The 12,812-nt window shown below is 42.4% G+C and overlaps 1 protein-coding gene across 3 annotated transcripts in view; it reads left to right on the top strand.

The window, feature by feature from the left end:
* LOC141810286 (protein sidekick-1-like) overlaps positions 1 to 12,812 on the top strand; it is a 255,916-nt gene that overhangs the window by 219,249 nt on the left and 23,855 nt on the right. For all 3 annotated transcript variants that reach the window (XM_074697693.1, XM_074697702.1, XM_074697686.1), the window contains 4 exons: positions 404 to 519; positions 4,371 to 4,557; positions 5,559 to 5,657; positions 9,317 to 9,508. In XM_074697693.1, the coding sequence (XP_074553794.1) occupies positions 404 to 519; positions 4,371 to 4,557; positions 5,559 to 5,657; positions 9,317 to 9,508 (594 nt within the window). The remainder of the gene's footprint in view (positions 1 to 403; positions 520 to 4,370; positions 4,558 to 5,558; positions 5,658 to 9,316; positions 9,509 to 12,812) is intronic.

Here is a 12,812-nt window from a genome sequence, read left to right as displayed (position 1 = left end):
TGTGTCTGAAGCATGTTGTTGTAATTTGTGTGGATGTCCTTACACAAGAAGTGCACCTGAGGCAACAAAAACAATGAACTGTCAGTGAATTAATGCTCATCTAGCTTTTACCCATCTCCTTTAATCTGGAAAGCTCTTAAGAGTGGCATGCTCTCAAGAAATCAACTCTCCTGTCAGTATTTGTGTTACCAAGGAATTTTCAAATTTCAAAAATATAATTTTTCAAGCTCTGGTCTACATCCTACTTTTAAACCATGTTTGAACTAATGTAATTCAACAAAAACCTTAGATAAAGCATCCCTTTGAAGAGACTTGGCATAGTGGTCTTTATTTGGTCAGTGTAGCACAGTCTGATGAGACTGTCTCCTGCCATCATCAACCAATGTCTGTTTGTGTTTTCTAGTTCCTTCTGGATCTCCAGTTAATGTGAGTGCTGAGGCTATGAGCTCCACCAGAATCCTCTTCACGTGGTCCATTCTCCCTCAAGCACAGAAGAATGGGGTTATACTTGGATATAAGGTGCATTCTCTCCCCCTCTCTCACACACACACTAACACACACATACATCCATTCATTCATCAGGGTTGTAGGGGGTTGAAGTTTATCTTAGCTGCCACTGGACATAAGGCAGGGTACACCCTAAACAGGTCGTCAGCCTCCCACAGGGCTAACATGGAACAGATTACCAATCACACACACTCGCACCTGACCACACAGAGTGCCTGATCCACCTGGTGTGCGTGTTTTTTGGACTGTGGAAGGAATCTGGAGAGAACGTGCAGAGTCCTCACTGAAAAGGAACACACAAACAATTTCATCCTGGAGTTATCATTTGCAATACTCAACCCATTATCACCTCCTCTAACACCTTCACACTCTCTCACACAGACACAGATCTGGACATAGCAGGAGTATATGACGTAATAGCCTGCAACTGCTTGAGTGTTTTTACTTACATTTAGGCTGTGAAAGCGCTCAACTAAAGTCAGCACATCTGGGAATATGCGAGTTATTGAGAGAGGCTTTAATTTTTAATATTTTTCATAAAACAGGAGTATGTATCATGTTAGAGCAGAAACAGTGGCTGGATTAACATATCTGAAATATGGAAAACAACCCACATGGATGGGTTTTGAAAATGCAAAATCTTTGACATTTAAAGCTGAAACCAACGCTTCAGAAAGAGAAAGTGACTTACTAAGTAAACATGCATGATGTCCTCAGTGGATCCAGACTTTACCGTTCATACAGCCTTTAAATTTCCAAACTGAGTCAGGAGAGTCTGTCTTGCAGGAGCCTCAGGGATGATGAGTAGCTGACAGACTCTGACGAGCTGGATTCTAAGAATAAGTTGGATAAATACTGTTGATGACAGAGTGCAAGGTGCAATCATTTTTGCCTGAGTGCACCACTTACCAGCAGTCACATCCCTCCACCCTCAGCATGGCTCCACACACTTTTTTCAGGCTCTCACACACATCCCCAAGGATCTATTAAAGTGTACTCCACTATTTTGTTTGATTTTTAAGTAAAGATAAGACATGTAACCGTTATCTCCACTTTTTATTATTTTGCTAATTTTGCTCAGTGGTTCAGATGTCCTACATGAACAAAAGGAAATCACATGCGAAATATTTTTGCCAACATAAAAGTGGCTTTGAGTTAAGCTCTTAATCGCCTCCCAAACATAACAGACTCAAAGCTAAATGGAGAAGAATTTTATCCCCAGTTGTGTGGAGGTGGTTGTGTTATAAATACTTAAATTTACAGAATAAAAACAATCTGTGGCTGAGTGATATAAACCCCCTACCATTCAGTATTTTTAAAATGTGTTAAATTCAGGTCATATCATCCATCGTGCCTGGAGCACATCACACTCCCCATCAGTGTGTTTTATGGCCTCCTGAGGATCATGCTGTGCAGGAAAGGCTTCCATGTTAATAGATGGGAAGTAGCTGCCAGCAGCAACTTTCAACACCTTCCATCCCCCTTGTAGATATTGAATAGCACCCTCACCATGCTAGCCTTCGTTCTATTCCTGTTTCCCAAACATTTAAAGGCTGACATTTTCCTTCAAGATTGATGTGCCAGGGAGTTCATGCACATGTAAAATTCAGTAAGAGAAAGACGAGAAAAGGCAGATCTCAACACATTCCGCTTTTGCCAAAGAAAGCAACCCCTGTGCAGATTTATTTATTTATTTATTTGCACTGGAAGAAGTGTATTTCTCCAAAGTCCCTTTGTGATGCCAACATGTTACTTATTAAACTGTACTCTCTGTGGATGCAAGAAAACAAAGCTGACATGCTGTCTCGCATGCCTCATGTAGTTTTTAGAGCAATCACCTGTTTTAGCCATGGACAGCGTGGCTCTACCATTTACCATTGTACAGTTTTGAAGCCAGTTTGTGCAGCCAGTGTCTGCGCAGTAGAGACGATGAGATATTCTGGGAGAATCTTAGCGGAGCTGGGTGACAAAAATGATAATGTTTTTTTTCTTTTGAGAGTCTAATCACTTCTTGACTCTGCCTCCTGACATATTTTACAATCCCCGAAAAAAAAAAAACACGAGAACGGCAGCTGTCAATCATCGTTAAACGTTACTTAAAGTCTCGTTTTTAGCCTCGTATAACTAATAAAAACAAAACTTTTCAGAAAAAAAGAGGACTTGAATACGAGACAGCCAAATGATATCTTTAAATCACCACAACAATTGGACCTGAGAAACCCTTTTACGAAGTGTATTAATTTTTCAAAGTTTGACCCAAGCCCATCTGGAATGGCTGGAAAGACAGATTTTTTAACCTATGCTGCAGCCAGCCACCAGGGGGAGCAGTTTTTGTGGAGACCTCACTTAGAGCCAAGCAAGCGGACGTCCATTTTTTTTTACAGTCTATGGTTTTAGCTGCCTGCCCTGACCAAGAATAGCAAGGAACAGCAGTGGATCAGAACGACTAAACAAAACTGTCAAATAAAATGTCAGAGTCGGGGTGAAATAGGATACACCTTGAAAACTAGTTGTTTTCATGATGTCTTTTTTTTGTTAATGACATGATCATCATCTTATTTGAATGAATGAGTATACTTTGTACTCTTTTGGTTATCTGGGGTTGCTTCATCGTCCTGGCCGTGGAACTGTGGACCAGCTCTATACCCTCAGCAGGGTTCTTGAGGGTGCATGGGAGTTTGCCCAACCTGTCCACATGTGTTTTGTGGACTTGGAGAAGGCATTCGACCGTGTCCCTCGGGGAGTCCTGTGGGGGGTTCTCCGGGAGTATGGGGTGTCGGGCTGCTTGTTACGAGCCGTCCGTTCCCTGTACGACCGGTGCCAGAGCTTGGTCGGCATTGCTGGCAGTAAGTCGGACTCGTTTCCAGTGAGGGTTGGACTCCGCCAGGGCTGCCCTTTGTCACCGATTCTGTTCATAACTTTTATGGACAGAATTTCTAGGCGCGGCCAGGGTGTCGTGGGGGTCCAGTTTGGTGACCTCAGGATTGGATCACTGCTTTTTGCAGATGATGTGGTCCTGTTGGCTTCATCAAGCCGTGACCTTCAACTCTCTCTGGAGCGGTTCGCAGCCCAGTGTGAAGCGGCTGGGATGAGAATCAGCACCTCCAAATCCGAGTCCATGGTCCTCAGCCGGAAAAGGGTGGACTGCCCTCTCCGGGTCGGGGATGAGATCCTGCCCCAAGTGGAGGAGTTTAAGAATCTCGGGGTCTTGTTCACGAGTGAGGGAAGGATGGAGCGAGAGATCGGCAGGCGGATCGGTGCGGCGTCCGCAGTAATGCGGACTCTGCACAGGTCTGTCGTGGTGAAGAGAGAGCTGAGCCGGAAGGCGAAGCTCTCTGTTTACCGGTCGATCTTCGTTCCCACCCTCACCTATGGTCATGAGCTTTGGGTAGTGACCGAAAGAACAAGATCGCGGGTACAAGTGGCCGAAATGAGCTTCCTCCGTAGGGTGGCCGGGCTCTCCCTTAGAGATAGGGTGAGAAGTTCGGCTATCCGGGAGGAGCTCGGAGTAGAGCCGCTACTCCTTCGCGTTGAGAGGAGCCAGATGAGGTGGCTCGGGCATCTGATGAGGATGCCTCCCGGACGCCTCCCTGGTGAGGTGTTCAGGGCACGTCCCACTGGGAGGAGACCCCAGGGCAGACCCAGGACACGCTGGAGAGACTACATCTCTCGGCTGGCCTGGGAACATCTTGGGATCCCCCCGTAAGAGCTGGACGAAGTGTCTAGGGAGAGGGAAGTCTGGGCTTCTCTGCTTAGGCTGCTGCCTCCGCGACCCGACCCCGGATAAGCGGAAGAAAATGGAGGGATGGATGGATGGATGGGTTGCTTCAACGTCAATGCCTGGTTTGTGTGTCTGTGTCCAGGTGTTATACAGCGAGAAAGACTCAGAGGGTCCTCCAAGTGTCCTGGTGAGAGAAGGAGAGTGGAGCATGTCGCTGCTCCTCGGGTCACTCCAAAAGTATACAATGTACTCGCTGCAGGTACTGGCTTACACAAGGATGGGTGACGGGCCACCCAGCAACCCCATACTGCTCAGGACCAAAGAGGATGGTAAGTTTCCCTCTCTACCTTCTTTTATACACCAACCATGCTATCTCTGACCTCCATAGCTGTTTTCATCTATCTGCTTTCTGCACAGTCTTCAGTCTCTGTCCAGCACATGAACAACACTTCATGAATGTGTTGCTTGTGTACAGATTTCTTAAGAATTGGCTATGGTAGACTTCAAAGGAGGCCATGAACCCAGTCTTCTCCCGTTAAATATGAAAAGTGAAAAACACACAAAGTTACTTCATTTTGGGATGAATCAAGAACAAGGAAGTCAGTTCCCTCCTAGACTATCAGTAACACACTTATCCAGACTATGCATATGGTGTTAAACCATTGCGTCCAATATCAATCAACTGCCTCTGTCTCCTCCCATTTTAAAAAGTGATTCCAAAAAATCCTCACAGTAGGTGCTGATGTGTGAAGCTGGTGACATTTTTTGGGGCCAATACGCAGAAATTATCTTGCTTTTGAGGTTTTGGAACTTGCATCACACCCGCTCTGAAAACACATTTAACTCACCAATGAAATATCAATAGCAGAACTGATTCTTAGTGACTTTCACTTAGTGTTCATTACGCTTTGTCTCACTTTTCCCTTCTTAGTCTGATATATCTGGAGGGCACAGCATGGCAGGGGCCACATTAGTCAGCAGAGCTGCAAAACATGATGCTATAGCATCAAATAATGCATTTAAAATAGTGCTGTCAGGCAATAAAAAAAAATCCAATTAATTACAGGATTTATAATCAATTCATCTCAATAATCTCATTTAATCTCATATCTGCTATTTGTAAATCCCCTTTTTTTTCAACTGACCAGTATTGAAATGTCTGTGTTCGCTGCCATTGACGTTGTGCAACTGTTTTCTGCGTCTAACTTGGTGGCTCAAGTTTCAGTGATATCTTTCTTAACACTGAGTTATTCTGGTTAATTTGTGCTTCATAGTTTATAGCTCACTGTTTGATTCTTCTGCCAACCTCCTCCTCTGTTTGTCTCTGCAGTCCCAGGCCCTGCTGTCCGGATGATGTTTCCAGAAGTTCGATTGTCATCAATTAGGGTAGTTTGGCAGCCACCCACAAACCCCAATGGCATCATATTAGGTAACACACACACACACACACACACACACACACACACACACACACACACACACACACACACACACACACACCCACTAGCAAGAAAAAGGACACTTTGGTTTTTTTCTGTTGATGGCTTGATACTGACTAACAGCTGATAGTGACAAAGTGTGGCCCAAAGATAGCATGACTTAGCAGTTTAATATATGAAACACTGATACCTATAGAATATGTAAACACACAGAGGCTCACACACTCAAAAAACATACACTCGCACACATACATAATGTTGTGATTTTCCAAAGGGAGAAAGGGAGTAAAAGCTGTTGAATGGAAAAGAGCTGATTCTGTTTTTAGCTTTCAAAAAAAGGGTCATCTCTCTGCACTCTCCCTAACAGTGCTGAGGTTTGTTGCTGTTTATGTTTGGTGAGTGGATGTGTTTGAGAGTATCAGTGATTTAGTTTATACCTTGGCAAAGGCTAGCTGCTGAGGCAAGACACCTTCCCTAATGCATACCTAACTAAATACCTAAGACAGACACATATCAAGTGTTTATGAAACTGCAAATCACAGCGCACAGAGTGAATCAGAAAAAGCGGATTAATGGAGAGGAAGAGGGGCAGGGGAGAGGCGAGAAGAATGCTCGGGCTGCTTAAGTGGAAAGAGAGCAAACAGCAAGGGAGAGGGAGAGAAGATGTATGGAGGTGAGAGGAGGGACAGGTGTGTGTGAGAAAATGAGTATGTTTCACAGAGGGGGGGGGGTGAGGTAGTGTTTGTCCTCGAATGAGTGATGTGTGACTGTACAGTAAGGGGGGGAGGACATTTAGAGCAACACCACTTTGTGACAGGAGAAGTGGGAGGTCACCTCTTTCTCTCTGTTACTCTCCTCTCGATCACACAGAGACACATGGACATGCTGTCCAGCTGTGTCCTTGCTGAGAACAATGGAGTGGATGTTTGTGTGTGCTTTTGTGTGTATGTGTTTATGCAGGTACAAATAACTATAGGATATCAGCTTCTTTATAGCCAGGACTGAATCATTTCTCAAAGGGGAATGACACCCAGGGTAGACAGGAGAAAAAGAACCACAGAAGGTTCACAAATCTAATCTGGCACAAGCAGTTTTTTTTTTTTTTGCCTGGCCCCTGCATGAACATTTTACACCCACACACTCTCAAATACCCCTGTGGCAAACACAAGCTCCATCCCAGCCCCAGTCCCATACTTAAGGACACAGTCACACTAGCAAACCATGCTGTGCTTAAGCACACTTCAACCCTAAAGCCCAGTTTGTTTGGCCTGTGTGACTGCAACAGTGCCGTGCTTAAGCACAATTTACTTCTCTGCTTTGGCACGCTTCAAAGAGGTGGGCTTCTGCATGGTTCACTTCATGCACAAGCACGCTGAGAGCGAATATGATCCTAGACGTATGATCTATTTTGTAAAAAAAAAAGATTGAAAACAACAGTCTTTTTAAGTATTGAAATGCCACATTTGATATGTGAACTGTAAATTCTGCAGAGCAAAAAAAAAAAAAAAGTCTCGCACACATTCAAAGAGAAGTCCTTAAAAGGCTCCAGTGGTTTATTAGTTAAGAAGAATATATTACAAATGAGAGCAGTAAACACAGGAGCAAATTAGTGCAGCAAATCAAGTCATCATTATTCTCACTTACTTCAATTAATACATTCATAATCCTGCCATTTAGTTTATCTTCGGGGCTTACTGAACATAAAATCTCATCTAAATGCAATACAAAACAATCCATTAAGCACTTAAAGGAAACTGTGAAATGTTAACTAAATCAATTAAGATTGTAGGAGTGAAAAGCCTTTTTATTATAATTATGAAATACAAGCTTTGGCTCTGAGGGCCTTTGGAGTAGAGCATTAGTCAGCAGTTGTCACTGCTGCTGTTAGTTTTCATTAACATAGACAAGGCCAGTGAGCATTGAGCAGCTATAAACAAAGTTTGTATAGACACGTTAGACTGCCTGAAGCTTTGGAGCAGCATTCAAAAGCAATCACATCTTTTAAGAAAAATACCAAGACAGGCCTTCTCTAACATCAGACAGTCACTTTGTAATGGAGATTCAGCCTCATGTATCTGATAGCAGCTGTGTCCTAATGCCATTCAGCTCAGTTGATAATGCCAGACTCTGACCCAATTGTTTAGATGCAAGAGGATTTGTTATCTCACTGTTATCCAGTAATCTTCCACACGCCCCATTCACATTAATATACAATCAGACTATCTGATGAGATTATCTTCCACACAACCAGATTTTGTGCCTCTCTGCAGATTACCATCATAACTGTCTTGCTGTAAACCAACCACCTTTGCAACCTTATGTGTTTGAGTGACAGAATGCTTGTGTGTATTTGGGATGGAATACAATTTTCACATCGTGAGCTTTTCTAAGGGGTCAGTGGACTGTGGAAAGCTATACCAGGGATCAGTGGGTTCAGGTGTGTGTGTGTGGGTGTGGGTGTGTGTTTGTGTGTTAGAGGTTGTTAGGGTTATTAAATGGCCTGCTGTTCATGAGACGAAGAAGAAAACAGTCTGTGTACACCGGGGATCACGCCTAAGGAGTCAGAAGGGGGGAAATATATTTATATTGTTACTCCAGGACGATATCAGAACATGTGTTTTGACTTTTGGCTGGTATTTTTTTATATTAGCACATTCAGATTCTTCTCTATGAAACTGTAGAGTTTGTACTTGGGGCTCTGGGTGTCATATGTTGTTGTCTGAGTGGTACTGACCAGTGAGGTACCACAAGGCTTGGTGTATCATGAACGAATATTCAGTATGGAGAGCAAAAGCATGCAGAACACAGTCCATCATAACTATATCAAGTTAACCTCCATTTACAGTGATCTGACAATGTGTGTTACAAATAGCTGCAAATAAAGAGCAGCTAACCATCAGTTGTAGAACAAAAGTTTTACTTGAGTAACCAAACTGCTTGTGTCTGTGTGAGTAATGCTATCCAGCTAAAGTGGAGCCAAAGTGAAGCCTCTGTACGACTTTTTATTCACAGTGAAATTGAGACTCACAAAAACAAATAAACAGTATCCCGGGGAATGTGATGGGTCAAGAAAAGATAGTACTTATTTTGCAAACATGGAATCATGCAATGCTACAAATCACTGAACAAACTTTAAGAAAAAACAGCAGAAGAAAACCGAAGTTTTAGCTGGAAGTTATGTACTCGACTTCACTTGATGCTAAGAAAGTCAGACATTGGTTCCCTGGGCCTACAGTGTACTGTTATTGAACCATCAAACTGCAGCTGATCGGTTCTAAAATTAGCTGATGTGCAATGACAGCATTTTGACTTTTCATTGTTGCTTTATGAAAACACACAAACTGTTAAACTAATAGCAAAGCAGCTGCACAGATTTAATATTCTTCTGAACAGATGGGCACAGTTTTGGGGACTGCAGGAAAAAAAGTTGTTTTTTATCACTGCCGAGGTAAAAAGAGAATGTGTAGAGCATGGTGCTATGTGGTTCTGTTTCAGGCTTTTTCCCTCCCTCACATTATGCCATCTTCGATTCCTGTGGGCTCTGTGATCTAAAGTAGGCCACCAAAGCAAACATGGAAGCACATCCACACACAGATTTCACACCGATTTCTCCCTCCTCTGCTTGCCTTTTCCTTCTGTCCCTCACCAGGCTACCAGATCTCATACCGCCTTGATAGCAGGGACACTCGATGGACCACAGTGGAAGTGGGCTCCAATGCCAGGCAGTTTACCGTCACAGGACTCTCCCCTGAGCAGACCTATGTGTTCCGGCTCACTGCTCGTACTGCTGTTGGCTGGGGAGAGGAACAGGAAGCCATTGTTGTTACCACTGAACGAAGAGGTAAAGGACACAATTCTACTTCAGCTTTGCACTGTTTCTGGTATGCTGTCATATTTGTCTGTTTAGCCATGCAGAACCTTAGTTTAATAGGAAACTCCTGAGCTGTGACAAAAAAAAAATCCTAAATACATTTATTTATTCATCCAACACCATGACATAATATCTGTGACACCAGCAATTAGACAGCTACAAGCACGCAACAGCAAAAAAAACTAATACACTCATTCTGTACAACTTTAAAATTAATACAAATGAATGTCTAAGTAAAAGTCATATTATGTTAGGAGAGCTAGTTGCTTAAAACTCTGATTTGTTTTGTTTTTTTCTCGAATGGACAAAGAAAAAAGTCCAGAAAAATTTTAAACTCAGCTGGAAGCATTTCTGGCTTGTAATGGCTGTACATGAAAAAGTGTGCGGTGCAAAGACAGTTTTCCATAGAGGGACTGTTAAGTTTGAGTTTTGAAGAGAGGAAAAAAAGCTTTCAGTGGTGGTGGATAAACAATATGAACTGTTCATAAACATGGAGTGAGAAACATGAGTATAACCAAAGATCATGGTTTTCCACTCACTCCCCAAGACTTCAGCCTCGCACTGTCAAACATGTTTCTACTTGTGCTCTTCTGACCTCTTTGATCTGGATTCAGCTTGCCGATCAGAAACCAGCAATGAAAGTTGTTCCCTCTGCTACCAACAAAATCTCATCTGACCACATACTCATACAAACACACACACACACCCTTGCTGATGGTGCAAATTAGCTGTGTTTTGTGTGAGATCCCTCAGATATAACTTTTCTGAAGTAATTCAAAGCAGAAGCTAGGTTTTTGGGTCGTAGTTTTATAGTGTAAAAGTAAAAAAGTAAAGAAAAGTAAAGTCTATGTGGAAGTGCTAAAAGTTGCTGTTCATCAGGAATCCGCTTGAGGCTGGCTGCAGAAAGACTGGGTACCACATACACGCCAAGCCAAGCCAAGCCAACTGCTTAGGTCTAAGGGCGTATTCAGACCTGGACTGTTTGGTCCAATTTAAACAGACCAGGGTTCGTTTCCATGCTGGTGCGGACTTTTCATGCAGGTGTGAATAGACACAAACAAACCCTGGTGCAGACCAAACAACTGGACCGAGACTCACTTTTTGAGGTGGTCTCGGTCCGCTTCCAAACGAACTCTGGTGCGGTTCACGGTTCTCCGGTGCAGGTCTGAATACAAACCAAGGTCCATCCGAACTAAATACAGGATACATGCGCCTTTTGGGCCTATAAGGTCACCATAACCTAACCGTCTTTGGTTCATACCTGATCCTCCGTCTTCTGTATAGCCACGCTGTTGCTGGCATGTTGTGGGTCAGGACACGCAGAGCATAGCGTCTCCTTGCTGCGCGCATTCGTCTTCACTGTTCCAAAATTTGATACAGTGTTTTTAAGCCTGCTTTGAAAGAGCTGCTCTTGAAACTGAAAATGATTGCGCAGCTCTAATAAGAGCACAGACACACGTGTTTACCTCTATTTCCGGGTCTGTATTCTGTGTGCCGCCCTTTGTCAGTGCTGTCCAGTGAGAGCACCGATCGTCACACACGTGGATGTGTTTACAGAATATAGTCCACTTGCAAAAAGTACAATCTGAATACGAAAACCGCACCGAACTAAAAAAAATAAAGTCCGCTTTTGGTCCGGACCAAACAAATGGATCAAAGGACTTTTCTGGTCTGAATACAGCCTAAAACACTAATTTTACTATCATCACACGCTTTGCTGGGGTTGAATTTTTTTCTAACTCAGTGGTTTAATAGATAATAGGATCACTATTTTGCCCAAGCAGAGCTACAGCTCAGTTCACATTACTGACAGGCGCCCTGTAGCTTGAAAGGAAGCTTAAAGCCTGCGTCATATCCAATATGGCCCCCGCCAATGATCAGCTTCATTACTCTGCATCAGGAGCAGACTGTTGATGTAGCAGAGACTATGTCCATGTTTTATACGATTTATGGGTGTGCTTTAAGTCAAAAATATAAGTGTTTAAAATCAGATAGATATATATAAATGAATTGTGGTGTAAATGAAGCACAGTTATTGTTGTTATTAGTTGCTCTTTTTTTTTTCTATGCTAAATGTTAATGAAAATAGCAAACAGGCCCAAAGAATATGTGTTGTTGATGGTAACTGATGAGATAGTTGAAAGATTGAGTGCAGAACTTTACTGGAAGCAGCTAATTGTTTAGTCACCGTGTGTGGGAACTGAGCATTGAAAACACTTCTTTTTTTTCTGAAATAAACCCATTTCCCTTTAATTCTTTTTCCAGGAACAGGTAGGTGGGAAAAGGAGCACAATGATTTGATTCTAAAACACAATGAAATTACAGTCTAATGGTTTCTGTAGAACAACTGTGCTCATTTTGTTTCCGCAAAAAACCTACTTCTCTACATTCCTCTATAATTCAGTAAGAGTAATGGGGTCTGGGCTTGGAAGCTTCGACTAATGACTGGTAAAATTTCCCTTTTTGTATTAACTCTCACTTTATGAGTATCTCTTGTTTAATTTGCACCAAAGCAGGATAATATTCATTCTTGAATTTCTCATTAAATTATAATAACACATGAGGATTTAATGTGTGCTTAATAAATCAGATTAGACATGAAATTTGGTTAATGAGCCAATTTTAAGCAGCAGTGACTTGATTTATATGATTAATTCTACCTGTGCTCTTCAAAATGTTTTCCATTAGGAAGGTCTATTACAGGAGACAACCACAATTATTTTATGGGTATTTTGTCCTCTCTTTTCCTATTAACTTTCAAATGGTGCAAGATTATATTTGGTCACTTATTTCATTGGGTAAAGCCAGTGAAGAAAGGGCCTTGAAAGGTTAGGTGAAAGTTTCAGCATATTAAAATTTACAATGTGTCTCAGAGAATGTAATAAGCAGAGGTGGATGTTAAGTCCTCACGAAGATGAAGTTAAAGAAATGGTCCAAAACAGCAGGAGCTTCAGACAGAGCTCTGGGGCGCTGGTGCTCTAAGCATTATGTCTATGGTAGTGTGACATAAAAATCTACTGGTACAGTTAGTACAGGATGTGAAAAAAGTATGACCTTTTCCTTGTCTTGGACATGGGGGTTATTAACAGAAGGTGATAAAGAAAATGAGAACAGGAAAAAAAAATTTTCTTCCTGCTCAGACTTATGTCTGAATGAGAATGTATTAGAAGCCAAGCCCTGAAAGTTGTTCATATTAGATCTTAACCCAAAAAGATGATGCTCATAGTCAGCAGAGTTAATTATTTACAGTTATAACACCTAAACTTAACCAAGA

This window comes from Halichoeres trimaculatus, unplaced genomic scaffold, assembly GCF_033239565.1.
Source record: "Halichoeres trimaculatus isolate MK-OKI-2021-1 unplaced genomic scaffold, fHalTri1.1 fHalTri1_scaffold_2, whole genome shotgun sequence".
Classification (NCBI taxonomy): domain Eukaryota; kingdom Metazoa; phylum Chordata; class Actinopteri; order Labriformes; family Labridae; genus Halichoeres; species Halichoeres trimaculatus.
Note: the sequence above shows the minus strand (reverse complement) of the source record. Positions and strands in the feature narration are given on the sequence as shown.